Source organism: Danio rerio, chromosome 1, assembly GCF_052040795.2.
Source record: "Danio rerio strain M-AB ecotype USA chromosome 1, GRCz13ab, whole genome shotgun sequence".
Taxonomy (NCBI): domain Eukaryota; kingdom Metazoa; phylum Chordata; class Actinopteri; order Cypriniformes; family Danionidae; genus Danio; species Danio rerio.
In genome coordinates this window covers 33,054,648-33,075,744 of record NC_141021.1, presented here as the reverse complement: position 1 = coordinate 33,075,744, position 21,097 = coordinate 33,054,648, and the positions used below count along the sequence as shown (strand labels likewise).

At 40.5% G+C, this 21,097-nt stretch overlaps 1 protein-coding gene across 3 annotated transcripts in view; it reads right to left on the bottom strand.

Annotated features, from left to right (window-relative positions):
* Positions 1-21,097, bottom strand: part of vps8 (VPS8 subunit of CORVET complex) — a 227,585-nt gene that overhangs the window by 34,370 nt on the left and 172,118 nt on the right. For all 3 annotated transcript variants that reach the window (XM_087236397.1, NM_001080616.3, XM_087236398.1), the window contains 2 exon segments: positions 18,500-18,668; positions 3,817-3,870 (listed from right to left, as the gene is read on the bottom strand). In XM_087236397.1, coding sequence (XP_087092523.1) covers positions 3,817-3,870; positions 18,500-18,668 — 223 coding nt within the window.

The following is a 21,097-nucleotide window of genomic DNA, read 5'->3' as shown; positions in this document are numbered from 1 at the left end:
GATATGTACAAATGATAAAAAAAAATTATATTGGTTTTCAACATTACCTTCTGTTTACACTAATACATTTAAGTTCTAAAACGATTACTTTGCTACGGTTACATATTCCATCTGCACTACCCCAGTGTTTTCAAGCACCAAAAACGGAGTGTTTTGAAAATGACATTCGCACTACCTGATTGGGGCTTTTTCTCAAGATCAAGTACACACAGTTCAGACTAGCATCCTTTCCTTGCAACAAACTCCCGAGGACATGAGGACACATTCTTGAAAATTCTTCAAATGTAACAGCAGTGTACTTTTATAACATCATTCACCCTGGATAAACTTAACAATAAAATGAAAACATGACATAAAGCACTCTCTTTTAATTTTTATATTAACAACTTAAACATAATAGAAAACAAAAATGTTAATGCATCATGTACATATTTATATGACCGTCATCTACACTGTATGCAAATTTATAACAAAACGGAGCCTAATAACTGCCTCCCTTCATTTTCATTGAAAAATATGAAACATTAGGCTCTTTGTGTGGTTTTACCAATATGTGCTTAATAAACCAAATTAATAGGTATATTAACTTATCTTTGTAACTGTTTAACTTATCTCAAAACATGTTACCTGAGGTAGGCTAATAGATCCAAGACCGACAAACTGGATATAGGTATAGACAAGAGGCTTTAACAACTACAGAGAGATGAGATCCAGCGGCAGATTCAAAATAGGCTGGGCGATGTTTGGCTTTTCTCAGATAAGCAGGTGTGCTCAGCCCAGAGCTACCGCTGACTGCCTTCAGCTCAGACGCGAGAATACGCTGAAGCAGCTTTCAGCAATTTCCAGAGTCCGTGTATGGTCACATGACGTGCGCTTTCAGCTGTGTAGTGTGGACGGAAGGCTTTTCAGAAACGCTAGATGAAATGCCAGTGTGAACGTGGATTGTTTTAATTCTAAAATGCTGATTTAAAAGGAAAACGTATTAGTGAACAGGCCTAAGGAAGACTAAAACAAAAACCCAACCAGAACATGCATATGATAACTATTTATGTACTATGCCTTTGCTACTCCGAAGACCTTTAAAATACAGTAAACTCATTTGTTTGGGTAACACTTCCTAAAGCCAAATATAAGCTTCTGAGATATAAATACAAAAAACTAAAAACAGTTATACATCTGTTGTAGTAACACTAAAAATAAGCTTTTACTTCAAGCCATTACTATCATAGGAATGTGAAACAGCACTTTTAATGTGGTTAAATTAATGTGATTCCCATTCAAGTGTGGCAGGTTACAGGTTAAGTTCAGACATTTAGCAGATGACAAACCGTTACAACAACATTTGAACAACAGAATAATTTGTAATATTGTTTTTATTATGCATACAATAAAGCACTAGTAGATTCAGCACTTATTTTGTGAATAGTACTTACTCTAAAGTTTATAGCAACTGAGACTGCATAAAGTTCACTTTAAACTCCTACACTTTGCAAAAATTGAGCACTGCAGAGCTTGCAAACTGCAATTCTGTCTCAGTGTGACCCATTTCAAAGTCATTGCACAAATGAGACAGTCTCTTTATGGACAGGACAATTCTAATAAGTTTGATCTCTTTAAATTGGCAGGATATAATAAAAACACAAATAATGATACACATTATTACTATATACAGTATTAGTGCATCTCCACAATGAACTTGAAGCAAACACAAAAATTTAAGAATTAAGTATTAAAAACTTGATGCTAATTATACTACAATTACGAAAAAACACCTAAAACAAGGTTTACCTAAAACAAAGCCATCTTAAACCTTTTAGAAAGATTAATTTAAGCACTTTTCAAGCTCTTTCCATGTACACTCAACTGGCCAATACTCAACATGGCCTCCTAATCATCCCCAGTCACCAAATTGGCTGTATCACTGTCTCTCAACTGCCCTAATAGCTGGTGTGTGGTGGGCACACTGGCGCCATTGTCCTGTGGCTGCCGTCGCATCATCCAAGTGGATGCTGCACACTTGTTGTGGTGTGGAGAGACTGGATAAAAGTGTCTTGAAAAATATCTAGTCAAATATTATTTACTGTCATCATGGCAGAGATAAAATAAGTCAGTTTTGAGAAATGAGTTATTAAAACTATTATGTTTAGAAATGTGTTGAGAAACTTTTCTCCGTTAAACAGAAATTAGTGGAAAAAAATAAACAGTAACTAATAAGTGACAAACTAATAATTCAGGAGGTTTAATAATTCTGACTTCAACTGTATATTCATCTTATATTTAATGTAGAATATACAAATATTACATTATTTAAAAATAATAATAACTTATTTAGATTACATCATTCGTCTTCATCAATCTAGTAGTGCTCAAGACGTGGCAAACTCCACAGCTCGAAGGGCGCATATACTGTAGATAAAAAAAAAGACCTGCAGATTATGCTACAGACACAAGCACAGACTCCAGTAGAGTTTTCTTTTTTTGTGCAAAAGAAAAAGGACTTTATTTATATTGAAATATGTAGCTGTTAAATAGGATATATTATTATGAAATAAACATAACTGCTTTTTCAAACAATCTTTAAAGCACTTCATTCGAAATCTAAGCATATTTTGAAACCTTGAAAGCCCTACATTAAAATGCAAGCATTTTTAAGGATTTTCTATTTATACAACATTTTATGCCAAAAAAAACTTACATTACATGCTTGTGATTAATACAATTCATTTGCAGATCAGATAATTCAATTGATTATTCGATTTCCAGATCTGAATATATTTGATCATGTCTATTTTAATATAGGTTGGACTGAATTCTAGCATCTTTCTCTATGGATATAAAAAAGAAATTGGTGCTGCAGTAGGAGTGCATTCAAAGATGAAAAAAAAAAGAAGAGAAAAAAAGACTGTTGTGTGTCATTCTGTCAGCCTTGTTATCATTAGCACGCAGGAGTTCTGAAGCATTACGTGTTAATTAAAGCCAGAGTCTCCACAGGTATAATACTGTGCATTCGCAGCTTTCTGAAACCTCAGAAGTGAAGAAAAGTGCTGAATTTTCCATGTCACAGATAATGGAGTGCTTAGTGATGCTAATGGTTGGGGGTTTATTGGAGAGAGAAAGGACGAAGGGATGCTGGAGAGATGAGATAGGTCAAAAGGTTCATGTCACTTTCTGTCTTGTCTTTAAGGCTCACTGTCACATTGCATAAAATGCCAAGTCACTTGACCAACAAGCAATGAATACTCAATGGAGAGAGAGAGAGAGAGAGAGAGAGAGAATAGGAGAGGGAGAAATAATGTTTCCAAAAGAGTGATAGATGAGAGATAAAAATGCGGGTGAGAGAGATAGGAAGAAAGAAAACCCAGACAGACAGCTGGGCAGGTCTGTTTCATCAATCCATTCATGCCAGTAAACAAATGCATGAAAGAAGAGAGCGAATGTAATGCAATCATAAGCAAGCTAATTTGCTTTGAACCAGCAGGGAAAAAGCCATTTATGTTTCATGAATGAATAAACACACAAAAGTCAAAGTGGAAGATAACTATCATTTCCCTTCAAGAAGTAGAGCAACCTCTTAAAGTGCTGGATTTTGTACGTCCCAGAAAAGAGAAATGTTACGCAATATATTATAAAGGTCTGACACACTTTGAAATCAAATCTGAATTCAATTAAATCTAAATTACGTTTGTGACTAAATGAACTGACAAGCTAAATATAAAATAATAAAAACCGTCACATTTCTTTAACCTAACATTAGATTTAATTATGTTTAACTAATCAAATCCTGTCTAGCTTTACAATATAATTCCATTTACTTACCTTTCTCCCGTGAGCCTCTGCCGTAATCCCACGATGAGCAGATGTCACTTTGTTCTGAAACACACAAGGTGACAGGTGAAACATGACTCACAAAATATGACAAAACACAGACAGACAGGCTGTAATGCAGACCTCCTGTAATAAGTTGCCAACAACTCTATTTTCATTCCATCATAAAAAGGTTATTATCTGTCTTTGATCATAAGGGTCTGCACAGTTCTTTCTAAAACTCTGTTTTGACGTTCTAGTTGCAAAGTCTAAAGCGAATGGTGCAAAAGCATTAAGGATGTGTTTGAATCCACTTTTGCTATTTTAAAGGCTCATGAAACACCAAAACACATTTTTTGAGCTGTTGACATTCATATATGTGTCCCACACTGCTAAAAACAGTATTAGGACACTTGTAGTTCACAAAAAAAAAAAAACTGAAAACTGGTTGTTTTTGTGTTATTTCGAACAAATTCGTACTTCTGGTTAAAAACTTATTTTTAAAGCTGCTTCACGGCCATGAGATCTTAGTGTGTATTCCACATGTAGACTGGACGTCTGTACCAGGGAGTTCCCCTTCGGTTGGGAAACTCCAGTGCTATAGGTGGATTTGATGTTGAAAATCCACGTATGGGAGGATTTGGTTCAGAAGCCGCTTGTCTGAAAGAGTATTGAACGGGCCAATGAAAGCAATGAATTGGCAGCGTAAGCTTGCGCAGGTGTGCTTCATTGCCAATTATCCCAGCATATAAGCACACCTGGCGCGAGCAAATGCCATCCTTTTCGCTTAATGCGCTGCTCGCGGGCAGTTCATGTGTTCATTGCGATGCCATGACTGTTGCGCAGTCAAGATCGCGGCTAGCCTTTGCAAAAGGGCAAACCACCCCAGTTGTCCCCTGCTCTGCAGCGGGCTATCGGGCAGATCTGAGGGTTCAGCGAGAGATAATCCGTCGCCCACAGGCCCGCGGACCTCTCGCTCCTCCAAGCGCTCCATCTAAGCTTCGGGTGGGGGAAACAATCCGTCTTACAGATGGTAGCCCTTACACCGGAGACCAGACATCCACCGCGGCATCGGAGGGTGGGCTTTCATTGTCCGATGATGATCCAGACCCGCTCGCCCCCTTTGAGCAGGTGAGCGCTGTCAAAACGGATCCTGAAATGGACATGTTAGCCGTGCTTTCCCGGGCTGCTTCCGACCGACTAGAGGGGCGTTCCCTTCTTCCCGGAGGTGCACAGTAGGCTCACACGGACTTGAAGGGCACTTTTTTCTGCTCGTGCTGCGTGTCCCTTCACCCTCACCACTCTTGACGGCGGAGCGGCCAAGGGGTATGTGGCGATTCCTCAGGTTGAGTGCGCGATGGCGGTCAATCCGCACGACACCTCTTCTTGGCGGGGTCCGCCTCGTCTCCCATTCAAAGCCTGTAAGTTTTCTGCTCCCTCGGAGCGAGAGCTTACAAAGCTGCGGGCCAGGCTGCTTCCGCCTTGCATGCGATAGCCACCTACCAGCGCTACCAAGCGCAGGCGCTGGCCAAGCTGCACGAGGGTGGGTCCAACCCAGGCTTATAAGCTTCGCACCGCAGCCGACTAAGCTCTTCGGACTACTAAGTCCGCTGCGTGTGCGTTGGGGAGGACGATGTCCACACTAGTGGTCCAGGAGCGCCACCCCGACTAAAACTTGCCTGATATGCGCAAAGTCAACAAAGTACAGTTTCTTGTCTCCCCCATATCCCAAGCTGGTTGGCGACACCGTCTGCGAATTCACCCAGGAATTTGGGGCGGTGAGAGAGCAGTCTGATGGGTGATGTCACCTTCGGTGGGACCGTAAGCCCGCTCCGCCAGCCGTACCATCCATATCTGCTCCTCGCTGAAGGCGCGTCGAGGCAGCCCCCTGCCCAGAACGCCGCTAAGTCCGGCAACGGACCGCGAAACGTCCCTGGGACAGGTCATCTAGAGAAGAGGGAATCTGCTCTTTCCCCGCTGGAGGGCGGGGCACCATTTCCAACGGCACTTTTTACTGCCATGAAATGAAAGGGCACTTTTCCACTTCCCCGCATGTGACAGTCCGAAATCTGCCAGTCTGAGACACTGTGCTCTCTAGCTCGCAGGTTCGGTGCGCTCCGCCAGTGGCTCACGAGTGCTGGGACGGTTTCCTTCCCCCAGCCCTCGAGCCCCCTCTCCGGAGTCAGGATGCAGAGCCAGAGCGAACCGCTCTCCTCCAGCTCTACCGTGGGACCCTCGCGCTTCCCAAATCAGCACACCCGCTCCGCGCTGCCCCACCTCTGGTACGTCAGCGGTTGTAGCGATGACGCCATTAGTGAGGGCTCTGCCTGCCTGGTTAGCGCAGGCCAGCCCCTCGCGGTGGCTCATACACACAATCAGACTTGGCTACGCGATTCAGTTAGAGAACGGGCGTTCACGGGCGTGTATTTCACCAGGGTCAACCCCCTGTCTGTCCCGGTCTTGCGAGAGGGGATTTCTGCCCTCCTGGCGAAGGGTGCAATCGAGCCGGTTCCTCCAGCCGAGATGGAGAGCGGGTTCTACAGCCTGTACTTCATCGTACCCAAAAAGAGCGGTGGGTCACGGCCAATCCTAGATCTGCGCATTTTGAACTGCTGTCTTCACAAGCTGCCGTTCAGAATGCTTACGCAGATGCGTTCGTCCTCAGGATTGGTTTGCAGCCATAGACCTGAAGGACGTGTATTTTCATGTCTCCATTCTTCCACGCCACCGCCAGTTCCTGCGGTTTGGGTTCAAGGGTCGAGCGTGGCAATACAAGGTTATCCCCTTCGGGCTCTCTCTGTCTCCGCGGGTCTTCACCAAACTTGCGGAGGGTGCCTTAGCGCCCCTTCGGCTTGCGGGCATCCGCATACTCAATTATCTCGACGACTGGCTGATTTTAGCCCACTCGCGGGAGCAATTGACTATTCACAGAGACAAGGTGCTCCGGCATCTTCGCCTATTGGGGTTGCAGGTCATCCGAGAAAAGAGCAAACTCGCCCCGGTGCAGAGGATCTCTTTTCTCGGGATGGAGCTGGACTCTGTCACCATGGTAGAGCGCCTCTCCGGAGAGCCCGCTCGCCTGTTGCTGAACTGTCTGAGGGAGCTCGACAGCAAAATAGTGGTCCCACTGAAATACTTTCAGAGGCTTCTGGGGCATATGGCATCCGCTGCCGCTGTCACGCCGCTCGGATTGCTACATATGAAACCACTTCAGCACTGGCTTCTAGATCGAGTCCCTTGTTCCTGCAGGCTAATGTGCCTCTGGAATAGGCGTCAAGTCATGTTGTTGTTTCAACAGATGCTTCCAACATGGGCTGGGGAGCTGTGTGTCGCGGGCATGCAGTTGTGGGCCTATGGAAGGGTGCCTAGCTGCATTGGCATATCAATCGCCTAGAGCTGTTGGCAGTGTTCCTCGCTCTCCACCATTTTTTCCTGTGTTGGAGCAGCAACACATGCTGGTCAGGACGGATAGTACGGCGGCGGCAGCGTATATCAACCACATGGGGAGTATGCGCTCTCACCACATGTCTCAGCTCGCCTGCCGTGTGCTCCTCTGGAGGTATAGCTCCAGGTATGCTCAACTGTGCAGCCAATGCGCTCTCACGGCAGCAAATTTGCTCTGGAATGGAGACTCCACCCCGACTCTGTCGAGCTGATATGGGTGCGATTCTGGGAGGCCCAGATCGATCTGTTCGCTTCCCCGGAGAATGCTCTATGCCAGTTGTTCTTTTCCTTGACCGAGGGCACTCTCGGCACAGATGCACTGGCCCACAGCTGGCCTCGGGGCACACGCAAGTTGCGTTTCCCCCAGTGAGCCTGCTCGCGCAGCTATTGTGCAAGGTCAGGGAGGACGAGGAGCAGGTTCTGCTAGTTGCGCCCCTCTGGCCCAACCAGACCTGGATATCAGAGCTCTCCCTCCTCACGATGGCCCTCCCTTGGCAGATCCCTTTGAGAGAGGACCAACTCTCTCAGGGACAGGGCACCATCTGGCACCCTCGTCCCGATCTCTGGAACCTCCACGTGTGGTCCCTAGACGCGAGGAAGACTTAGGTAACCTACCGACTGTGGTGGTTGATACAATCACTCAGGCTAGAGCCCCCTCCACGAGGCGCACCTACGCCCTGAAGTGGAGTCTATTCACTGAATGGTGTGTCTCTCGCAGAGAAGACCCCCGAACTTGCCAGATCAGTTTTGTGCTCTCTTTCCTTCTAGAGAAGCTGGAGAGCAGGCTGTCACCCTCCACTCTCAAGGTTTACGTGGCCGCCATCTCCGCTTATCATGACACGGTAGCTGGCGGCACCGTGGGAAAGCATAACCTCATCATCCGGTTCCTTAGAGGCGCTAGGCGAATTAATCCAACTCAGATCCCTTTGAGCCACTTGAATCAGTATCCTTAAGATTTCTGTCCCTGAAGACAGCTCTGCTGGTCGCGTTGGCCTCCTTTAAGAGGGTCTGGGACCTGGAGGCATTTTCGGTCAGTGACTTGTGCCTGGAATTCGGGCCAGATTTTCTCACGCTATCCTGAGACCCCGCCCGGGTTATGTGCCCAAGGTTCCTACCACTCCCTTCAGAGACCAGGTAGTAACCCTACAAGCGCTGCCCCCGGAGGAGGCAGACCCAGCCCTTTCCTTACTCTGTCCAGTTTGCGCTCTGCGCATCTATGTGGACCGTACTCAGTACTATTTAGATCATCTGAGCAGCTCTTTGTGTGTTATGGCGGTTGGCAGCAGGGAAGTGCCGTAACCAAGCAAAAATTATCCCACTGGATTGTGGAGGCCATTCACATTATTTGAGCAGAGGTCAGCCACGTCCCCCGCGAGTGCGTGCGCACTCCACTCGGAGTCTTGCATCCTCTTGGGCGCGTGCATGCGGCGCCTCTTTAATAGACATCTGTAGAGCAGCGGGCTGGGCGACACCCAACATATTTGCAAGGTTTTACAATCTGCGAGTGGAGCCGGTTTCCTCAAGGGTATTAGGTAACCCTTGGTGATATAGGAAACAACTCGGTAGGGTGTTGTAACACGCTTGCGGTGCCTTTTTTCCCTAACACGGAGAGATGTGCACCTCCCTGTCTGTCAGTAAAGTTCCCCGTTCGGTGAGCCCTGCAGATTCCTCCGTGGCCCCCAGCACTGACTCAGCGAAGGAGTCACTTGCTGGCCCACTACGTTAGGTCTGACCGCCGGTCAGCCCGCGTTTTGGGTATAGGTGCCGGCTATATGTGATCCCCACTAGGCGATCCCATATGCCTTTTCTGCCACGGTTCAGTCCCCCCTCTCGGGTGGACCCGTGCCTTCCCTATCCGCTAACCACCTTCTTATGCGCACCCCCCCTTCTTAAGGCTAGTCCATATGTATTACCATTTTGTCTCCCTCATTGGGTGCGGATGGTCTCCACAGCGTCCTCCCTACCGGGATTGCACGCTCCCAACATACTGTCGTGTTTCCTAGAATTATCTAGACACTAGCGACTCCCCAAAAAATATACCTATTCCGTAAAACTTCCTTTGAAGTGGGGATAAGTTAGGGCCAGGGGCACGTTGGAGGACCGCGCCTTCCATGATTTGGGTACGTCACGCTTGCTTGACTGCCCTCTCATCCGAGGCGTTGGTAAGGTGCAGTCATTATGGCGTTTTCCATAGTCTCCCATACGTGGATTTTCTACATCAAATCCACCTATAGCACTGGAGTTCCCCAACCGAAGGGGAACGTTCGAGGTTACAAAAGTAACCCTTCGTTCCCCGAGGAGGGGAACGGAAGTGCTATATTCCATCGCCATAATGACTGTCCCTTAGCTGTTAAAAGTCTCTTCAGCTTAAAAGGATGGCGTTTGCTCGCGCCAGGTGTGCTTATATGCTGGGATAATTGGCAATGAAGCACACCTGCGCAAGCTTACGCTGCCAATTCATTGCTTTCATTGGCCCATTCAATACTCTTTCAGAAAAGCGGCTTCTAAACCGAATCCTCCCATACATGGATTTTCTACATCACATCCACCTATAGCACTTCCGTTCCCCTCCTCGGGGAAACAAGGGTTACTTCTGTAACCTCGAACGTTCCTTATAACATTTCTGAGTGTGTTGCATTCATTCATGAGAAAGACTTGGTTCAAACCAATCAGTGCACTCTATTGTGTGAGCCAGGGATTCCAAAACTTTATGCCCAATAATGGGTTTTATTTCTGTATCACAAACAAATCTTTCACTTAGATCTTCTGAGTGAACCGGTTGAACTAGTTCAACCAAATCAAACTGAATCATTTGAAACAATTTGCGTCTCCAGTAAGCACTTATCCATAAACTACTTACTTTTTAACAAGCTCAATACCACCCTCTGACTCTAAATAAACCAACATATACTCTTATTCAGTTATTAGAACAGTAACGTTACACGGTTACAGTGAGAAGCGGTGAACCAATAATACTGAGCATGCGTGATTCAGTGAACCAAACACAAACAGTACAGCCTGCTGTGTGAATAAACTAAACTGGAACATCTGCAGCGCGGGTAAACTGAGGGCTTAAATAAGAGGATCTGGTGAAAAATCTGAACCATCACCAGGCCCGGATTAATAATTTAGAGGCCCCTGGGCACAATGTCTTGAAGCAACTCTATAGCCGCACCCCATAGTTGAATTAAAAAATAAGATTAATATAATATTTGTTAAATAAAATTAATTTATAATGTATTGTTCACATTTTTAAAATAAATGATATCCACTACATATATTTCTAGTCTACAAATGTTTTAACTTATTTTTCAAGCATTAAAAGCACACTTGTTCAAGTACTTGTTAGTACTTGTTCAAGTATTATCCCATAATGTCTATTGGTTAATTCGGCCCGGCCCATCACTACTGTGTGTCTAACCTCAGAAGCAGCCTTGCACACATATTGTACTTAAGACTGCTATCTTGTGGGCTGTTTTTGAATTTGATTATGGGTAGATGGTTGTGCTATGATAGTGTTCATGTGTTCTCTGAATACATATTTAAAAATTGTATGGTTGAGTTTTTATTATACAATATTTATCCTGTTGATTTTCAATCTTGCACCTAATAAATATCCTCATTTAGAAAAAAAAAATGAAACTAATACTAAAACTAAAAAAAAAACTAAACTAAAACATTTTTAAAATATAGAAATTAATAAAAACTAAGAAATCTACCTCTAAAACTAATTAAAACTAACTAAATTTTCAAAACAAAGTCAAAACGAAATAGAAAGTGAAACGAATAAAAAATCCAAAACTATTATAACCTTGCCATACACATACTGCACCTTATTGCTAAGTGTTAAGTGATACTTTTCACAGCCATCATCAATCATCAGTCTGTCAGATTGCTGATGAACAATAATAATAATTGTAGGGTGATGACATATGGGGGGTTAGTTTACTGTATTTTTTTATCATTGAATTACTTATGTGTTTATTTATGATTTTGGTAATTCAGGTGATGTATACTGATAATAATAGTTGTTGGTTCAGTTTTAACACCTTTTAAAATTAATAATTAATTTCACAATTTTAAAAAAGACAGAAATAAAAACTTAATTTTTGCCATGTCAAATAGTTGTTGTCATGCACAGAAAATGTATTACTCAAGTTGTGATTCTTAACACATTAACATTAAGTTCTGAAAACTTTTTTAGTTTATTTTGAGTGTTATTTAATCATGTTAATGTTGACTTAATTATTTAAACTAACCTGTTTAGGCTCACCTTAACTAAACACAAAGAACAACATATCTAAGAAATCAAATTAGTTGTGTTAATAACTATTTGTAATAATTAGTATTCACTAGAGAATGTGAAAGTAACAGATAGGGTTTTCAGCATCTGTTCCTATGTTATGCCAGCAAGATACAATGAGAGCTGAATCTATTTGTGATTCTGAAAGTACATATGAGTACTTCTATTTCCTTATACAGAGATGATGTTTTTTGCACAATAAAAGCAAATCTACTTTACCTGTACTTGAATGAAGAATGAAGACTCAGGCACATATTAATATGTGAAATAAAAGATCACTTCACATAACATTGTTTACAAGTGCTAAGGACATTATTGGAGTCAAGATATGGTAACTGGCGTTTTGTTTCGAAGCAGCATTTTGCAATAAAACAGTTCTTGCCCAGACTGATTAATCAATCCTGGTCTATCATATTCATTTCATTGGTTTCAGTTTCTATTTCGTTTTAACTTTGTTTTCAAAATTCAGTTAGTTTTAATTAGTTTTAGAGGTAGAGTTCTTAGTTTTTATTAGTTTCTATATTTTAAAAATGTCTTAGTTTTAGTATAGTTTTTATTAGTTGCAGTATTAGTTTTAGTTTTTTTTTTTTGAATGAGAATATTTGTTAGGTGCAAGATTCAAAATCAACAGGATAAATTTTGTTTAATAGGCTTAAAACACGCGATGCATGACCATTCATGCTTGCTGGGCATGTGCATATTTTGCTGCTACTCAGTACTTGAAGTCTACCACTTGTGTAACAGTCGAACGAGACGCAGCAGTCCAGAAACGTAAAAAAAAAGTTTTAAAATGGCACCTTTAAGGTGTAGTATGTAAGTTTGAAACCCAGTGACTGAACTAGGTATTGCATTCCTGGATTGAAACACGCAAGCACAGGTTGCCAGATTGAGGACCAACAGGAGCGAGCTTGACTATCAAGACTAAATGCTGATTAAGGCCAATTTAAATCCTGTTTATATAAAAGCAATGGCATGCAATAGAAAGAATATTTTCATTTTAAAAGGAGTTTTTGCCCTAACCAACACCTGAAATTTATATTTTAGAAGCACTTTATATTTTTTGCAGATAAACAGAAAACTTGATCACATGATCACCTCAGGTACAGCTCATGTGCTTTATTTAGTGTTATAGTTAATAATGTGAGTTTGAATGCCATTTCACAAGACAATTATTGTAATACTACTGAAAGCCTCAGATCTTGAAAATAAAATAAACAGTTTAAAATTGAACTTTAAAACTGTGAAATACTGCAAACCAACACATATCAGTGATTTTGAATGTACATTTAATAATGTTAAAGAGGCTTAATGTGTATGATTTATATTAGAAACCTTACCGTTTTGTGAGTAAGGTCATATTTTGTGCTTCTAAATAGCTGTATTTAATTTCTGTTGTGTTTCGTCTGGTGCAAACAGCCAAATTGCTTATCACTGCAATTCTCATCATGTAGCGTGTTGTTAGAAAACGCAACCTGCTCACCTAATGTTTACAATTGTAATATTTATATTGTTGCCATGAATAATAACCTCATGTGGAACTCTGAATCCACATCTCATTTCAGATTCTGCTACTGTCCACCGGAGGTTGCATTTTGGTCATGAATGCATGATTTGAGAGCCACTGGCTGAATGAATGAAATGCGTGTTTTTTTTTTGTTTTTTGTTTTTTTTACCAAATATATATATACCAAATTTTTACCAAATATATATATTTTTATATATATACAAATATATATATATATAAAACATAAAAATCGCATTTATTCAAATTTTATATGAACCCATTGATACTGCACTTTTAGCTAATTTACATCATCATACAAAAAAATGCAGTGCTGATTCAGTCAACAGAATTCATAGATAATGTGTTCTAGGAACATTCTTGGCTTGTTTTTGCTGTTGTGCTAATACCCTAATCACCCTAGTCGGGCATCATTTTTTCCATCACTTCCAAAAGAATCACCGTGGCAACACCTCTGTGATTAGGGATACTAGCCCAGCTCTCTTTTGTGCCTGCAGCCATCAGCCTCCTGTGGTTATGACTAATACAGGTGCATGTTGAGAAACCCATTTGCATTCCATTTACATATACCACTTCCATCACATCTCTCATAAGAGAGATTCAATTAGCGTAAATAATGCATACAGCTTGTATGCACATAAAAGTACTTAAAAATCATATCACCCCTGATCTGAACCCTCTGTAGTCCATAGACTATGGGACACACAATGATGAATAAAAACATGACTGAACTGAACAAAAGTTCTAAATTTTATAAGAAGTTGGGCAGAAAAAGGCACGAACAAACAGTTTAAATGAACTAAGGAATAGTTCGCCCAAAATAATAATTTATTCTAAATCATAATTTACTAACTACAATGCAATTTAAAGTCCATTTGCTTTTCCTTCTTTCTCTGTAGAACAATGTATAGATCAAAAAAGCATCTTTTCAGTGGAATGACCTTCAACAGGGACATTTGTTTTATGCTGAAATGAACTAAAATTAACTTAACATCAACAGTGACATTTATACTAAACCTAACTCAATCAGTTTTCATTTAACTAGAACTACAACAGCATTCTACTACTACTCTCCTGTATGCCTGCTTTGCTGAGTTCCACAATCTGAAATATTTGCCATGTTTACCTTTTTGTCATTCTGATTACAATCATTCTGCCTAAAAGATTTGATGGTGTGTTTGCATGAGACTTTATCTACTCCAATGTAGTGTTTACATGTGTCACTTTTATTTACGAAGGTAACATTAGACTATAAGGAAAAGATGGGCAAGGAAATCTGAGTTTTGGGTGGCTGCAAGAGGATCACAATACCCCTCTCTCTCTTTTTGTATTTAACTAGAACTACACAGACATTCTACTACTACTCTCATGCCTGCCCGCTTTGCTTTAATGTTCCACAATCTGAAATAGTAGCCATGTTTACCTTTTCGTCATTCTGTTTAAAATCATTCAGTCTTAAAGATTTGGTGGTGTGTTTACATCAGACTTTATCTACTCTAATGTGGTGTTTACATGTGTCACTTTTAGGTGTTTTAGGTGGCTGCATGAGGATCTCAATACCCCAATAAGAAAAGCAGTAGCATGTGGATGAAGGTCTATACCAGGGGTGTCTAAACTCAGTCTTGGAGGGCCAGTGTCCTGAATAAAGTAGTTTAGCTCCAATTAATACATCAGCCTGAAAGATTCGAGTATACAGTACCTAGGAAGAACTTTATTAGCCAGTTGAGGTGTGTTTGAATTGGGGTTGGAGCTAAAATATGCACCGGCCCTCCAGGTTCTGAGTTTTGGCAACCCTGGTCAATACTATAGAACAGGCTGGTGGGAGTGGGTTGTATTGCTGAAATTAAGTGCTGGAATGAGTGACCTGCAATGGAAGTTAAACTAAACTAAACTAAACTAAACTTTTGAGTCAGTCACCAATCGCCAGCCATTCACGCATTAGTGGATGTTTGGTGTTTGCATTTAGGCAAACTATACAGAAAGAAAAGTCGTATAAATTACTGCACTCACATCAACAAGTCATTACCACATGTTAGTGTTTCAGAATCGAAATGAACATTGTTTCATTATCTAGCTATCCCTCTGCACTTTATAAAAATCCTGATATCCATCCAATACATCTTCAAAATGAAGAAAAATATCCAAATATACAAAAGATTGTTGCTAGTAATAATGAGTCTTAAAGGTTTAAGAAACCCTTAAGAACTTTTTGAGATTTTAACAGTGATTTTTGGGGCAGAATCAAAATCAGTGACGTAGTGCACGTCTGCCAGTCTTGAGATGACGTGATGGTTTCTCATTATTATTCATAACAGAGTTTACTTATCCTATGAGAAGACCCTGCTTCTTAATTATTCATGACAGCATGTGCTTTTGATGATAGACCTGCCAAGCTGTGAGATCGTATGTGCACAGCACACTGTATTTAACCTTTCATGAAGGGTTGTATATGTTTGTTTCCATGATGCATGGTGTTTGTTGCATGGTTTTCCCCACAATGCTGTCAGGACTAATACAGCACATCTGTTTGTGTGTAGCAAGCAGTTTTGTCAGGAGAGCTGTGAGAATTGCAGAATGGTGGACTTTGTCTTTTATCAGTTGAGTTCTATCGTCTATATCCGTGCTCGTGTTCGCCGATGTTTAAAATCATTCAGATTACTGGCAGGGTTAATGGTTGAAATAGATAAGACAAAAGACCTGCTGTCCACTGAGTCTGAATTCAGACCCGAAGATTCAGCAGGAGACGTCCTCCTTATTTATAGTGTTTATATAAACATTATTTTCTTTATAATGGTATAACAAATTGTGGTTATGTGTATATATTATATGAAATTATGAATAACTTATCATATATGTAGCAGAGCATTAAATCACTTCCTGTTTTTTTTTTCTTTGCATTTTAACTTTCTAAACTATAAAATCATGGGTCTTCTTATAATTTTATCCTCCTTACACTGGCTGCCTGTTAAGTTTCGTATTGACTTTAAAATATTGCTTCTCACCTATAAAGCTCTAAATAATCTAGCTCCTGTTTATCTAACCAACCTTCTGTCTCGCTACAATCCAACTCGCTCTTTAAGATCTCAAAACTCAGGGCTTCTGGTAGTACCTAGAATAGCAAAATCGAGTAAAGGAGGTCGAGCCTTCTCTTTCATGGCTCCTACACTCTGGAATAGCCTTCCTGATAAGTCCGAGGCTCAGACACACTCTCCCAGTTCGAAACTAGATTAAAGACCTATCTGTTTAGTAAAGCATACACTCAATCCATCACCTATCGGGTTCCACACAGGCTTCTGCATCTTGCTTATATACACTATGAACAGCAGCTACGCTAATTATTCTCTTTATTCTCTATTTTCACCTGGGGATACTCATCCCGAGGTCCTCAGATTATGCGGAGTCGCTGATTGGATCCAAGACCAGCGACGAGATGATCCCAAGGTTTCCATATCCGGGAACAGGCCATATCCTGAGCTGCTGCTGCGCTGATGGTCGTGGGGAGTGGAGAACATGAGACTGATTCCAGCGACGCTCCAGGGACATACGAGTCTTCACTGAGGCCATCTTCCTGCCCACCGCGGTGACTGAAGCTCTGCACAAGAATTTTGGCCAGCGGAGAAATTAAAATGGTCGTGCCGAACTGAGTCTGGTTCTCTCAAGGTTATTTTCTTCACTCCCATTAGGTGAAGTTTTTTTTCCCTCTCCGCTGTCGCCACTGGCTTGCATGGTTCAGGATTGGTAGAGCTACGCATCGATGAATTTGCTCTTCAGTGTTTGAACTCTCAGTAATGATTAAATCACACTGAACTGAGCTAAACTGAACTAAACTGAACTTAAACACTAAAAACTGAACTACACTGTTCCAGTTACTATGACCATTTATGTGAAGCTGTTTTGACACAATCTACATTGTAAAAGCGCTATACAAATAAAGCTGAATTGAATTGAATTGAATATTTTGTGTCAGATTTTTTTTTTTTTTTTTTTTGTCTGATTTTGTAAACCAACTGAGAGTAGTTCACTCTCCTCTTTTTCCCCTGCTCTGCTGGCCAAGCCCAATGCTCCCTTTGGTCACAGCACTCCACACACATCATGAAGCATTTTTTGAAAAAAATCTGAGGTAGACTTGAACTGAAAGAGGGGGGTTTCATGACCCTTTTAAAGCCTAATACTTTGTCTTGCTGAGAGCAAGAGAAAGCGAACGAGAAGTCATGCGGCTCACTTTATATCTTGCATTTGTATAACCCATATACTCATATTTATAAATTTATTACCACGATCAGCTGTGTATGCACAATTTTGAGCTGTGTGGAATACCTTTTTGTCACCAATCACATTAAAAGCAAACAAATTAAAACCAAATTAAATTGCATTCTTTGTTAGCACTTTTATTCTGACTGAGGTGTTTACATGGCACCTATTGTTGTGGATTTTTATTCTGTTTTCTTCACCTACACTGTAAAAAATACCTCTTAATTAACAGTTTCTGTATTCCGTGATTCACAAGTGTTTTCTGTTTATTTACGGCTGTGAATTGCATTTTGGGATGTTAATTCTGCTCTGCTGACTTTTGATTTTGATAACCTAATTATACAGTTTAACAAAGTGACTTTTATTGGCATTTAAGTAGTTTGAAATAATATAATGTACAATAAATTATTTATACAGACATGGCCACTGAGAATGCGCGTCTCTTTACATGCAGTGCTGCAATTTGTCATGCGCAGTGCTGCAGTAGCAAAGACCACCTTTTTATTAAAAAAAATAAAAAAAATAAAAAATAAATAAATACTGGTGGCACAAGAAACTAAATTTTTTCCATTGTCGGCCCAGTGCGAGCAAATGCCCCCCAAATTAAACATTGTGTGTGTGTGTGTAGTTATTACGATTATATGTACTTCATATCTAATAAGAGTTTTCTGTACAACTTACACAAATTTAGCAAATACATTCTTTATAAGCTTCCCATTGAAAAACAACTAGCAACAATGGCTGCTTAAGGGTTGTAGGTTTAGACCGATGTATAGTTTGTCAATATTACTCATGTTCGTTTTGATGTAATCTATTTGTAAACACTGATATTTGCAAAAACAGCGCCCCAGTACATCCACATCCTGACACTGGCTAATTAAATACTGTAAATACTGCTTTTTTTTAGTACTGTCTCATACAAATAAATAAAATGATGATGATGTCTTCAGTATTTATATATCGAATTTAGGACCAAAGTTGTATGGACTATGTCACTCTGTGTTTTAGTACATATTGAGGCTTGATTTGGGAAGTTTGAACTTGCATACATTATGATGATTCTTAGAAAAATTTATTTCCTAAGAACCTGACATTGTTTAGAAGGACAAGAGGTTGAGTAAAATAGAAATGGTGTATTTTGATAAACACATGATTGCGAAGTATGTCTGACTGACCTGTGCCAGAGAAGCAGAGCGTGATCGTGAGCTTTCAGCGCTGGCTCTGTCCGCTGGCCGTGAGCCCTGATTGGATGTGCATTTGTAGCAGCTCCATGGGTACTGCCTCTCACTTAAAACACCTGTCTCTTTACGCTGCAGACACTGGCAATGGTACAGGTGTCCACAGCTACACATACCAAAAAAAAAAAAAAAAGAGTTCAGGGACTTGACAAGGTTATGCAACAGAAATAATGCATCACCACTGAATACACAGATTTTTAGTTTAATGACGTCAAAGCTGGTGCAGAGATCAGAAGACCAGTCAAGTTTTTATTAGTTTCAAGCCATATACGGTTAGGTCCATACATTTTTGGACATCAACACAATTTTAATATTTTTGGCTCTTTACACCAGATTAGATTTTAAATGAAACGAACAAGATGTGCTTTAACTTTAGATTGTCAGCTTAAATTTTAGGGTATTTACATCAAAATCCGGTGAATAATGTAGGAGTTATAACAGTTTGCATATGTGCTTTCCACTTGTTAAGGGACCAAAAGTAATTGAACAGAATAATAATCATAAATCAAACTTTCACTTTTTAATATTTGGGTGCAAATTCTTTAGAGCCAGAAGTCTGGAACGCATTGACATCCCCAAATGCTGGGTTTCATTCCTGGTGGTGCTCTGCCAGGCCTTTATTGCAACTGTCTCCAGTTTCTGCTTGTTCTTGGGGCATTTCCCCTTCAGTTTTGTCTTCAGCACGTGAAATGCATGCTCAATTGGATTCAGATCAGGTGATTGACTTAGCCATTGCATAACATTCCACTTTTTCTTTAAAAACTCTTTGGTTGCTTTTGCAGTGTGCTTTGAGTCATTCTCCATCTGCAATGTGAAGTGTCCTCCAATGAGTTTGAAAGCATTTGGCTTAATATGAGCAGAAAATATTGCCTAAAACACCACAGAATTTATCCTGCCGAGAGATCCAGTTCCATTGACAGCCATACATGCCCACGCCATGTCACTACTACCACTATGCTTCACTACTTAGGATCATGAGCAGTTCCTTTCATTCTTCATACTCTTCTCTTCCCATCACTCTGGTACAAGTTTATCTTGATCTCATTTGTCCTCAGGATGTTGTTCCAGAACAATGAAGGCTTTTTTAGAACTTTAATCTGGCCTTACTGTTTTTGAGGCTCACCAATGGTTTACATCTTGTGGTGAACCCTCTGTATACACTCTCTGTATTCACTCTGGTGTAGTCTTCTCTTGACTGTTAACTCTGACACACATACACACCTACCAAATGTTCTTGATCTGGCAAACTGTTGTAAAGGGTGTTTTCTTCACCAGGGAAAGAATTCTTTAGTCTTCAACCACAATTGTTTTCCATGGTCTTTCGGGTCTTTTGGTGTTGCTGAGCTCACTGGTTCGTTCTTTCTTTTTAAGAATGTTCCAAACAGTTGTTTTGGCCACACCTAATGTTTTTGCTATCTCTCTCATGGGTTTGTTTTGTTTTTTCAGCCTAAGGATGTCTTGCTTGACTGATAGTGACAGCTCTTTGAATCTCATCTTGAGAGTTGACAGTAATAGATTTCAAATGCAAATAGCACACGCGAAATGAACTCTGGACACCTTTATCTGCTCACTGTAATTGAGATAATGAGGGAATAACACACACCTGGCCATGGAACTGCTTTGAAGCCATTTGTCCAATTACCTTTGGACCCTTAACAAGTGGGAGTCGCATATGCAAACTGTTGTACCTACACCGTTCACCTGATTTGGATGTAAATACCCTCAAAATAGCACAGAATGCAAAATAGCACAAAATTCAGTTAAAACACATCTTGTTTGTTTCATTTCAAATCTATTATGTTGATGCACAGAGCCAAAAATGTTAGAATTGTGTTGATGTCCAAATATTTATTGACCTAACTGTATATTGCATTTAGATTACATCTCAAAATGAAGAAAAAACAAATTTATGTGCATAGATGGCAAGTTTTTTGAGAATCACGTCAGATCACTTAAGTAGTTTAATGTATAATGACAACATTATATAACTGTTATATACACCTTATAAAAAATGTATACTACAGAAGGACAAAAATATATTAATGATCTTAAAGGCATAGTTCAGCATAAAATGGAAACTTACAATTTCCAAACTTTTATGAGTTTCTTTCTTTTGTTGAAAACATACAGTACAAAGATATTTTGAAGAAAGCTAGAAACCAATAACCATTAACATCCATAGTAAGAAGCCAATGGTTATTTTGTGTTCAACAAAATAACTAAGCTCATTCTGATTTGTGATAGGTAAATGGTCAGTAATTGATGATGGAATTTTCAGTTTTGGGTGAACTATCACTTTGATGCATAAATGCAAAAGTCATAAGCATTTTCTTTACAATGACTTTTGATGGGACACTGTTTAACAAGCAATCTAGCTTGTTTTGTTTATATTATGGGCAAAACTATGTACGTATATAGTTAGCAACAATATTATTATACATCTACAATCTGGTTGACAGCTAGTTGTGGTGCTTAAAAAAGGTTGGCACGATTGTTATAGAAAAAGTAAAGACATTGAGTAGCAACTAATGCTTC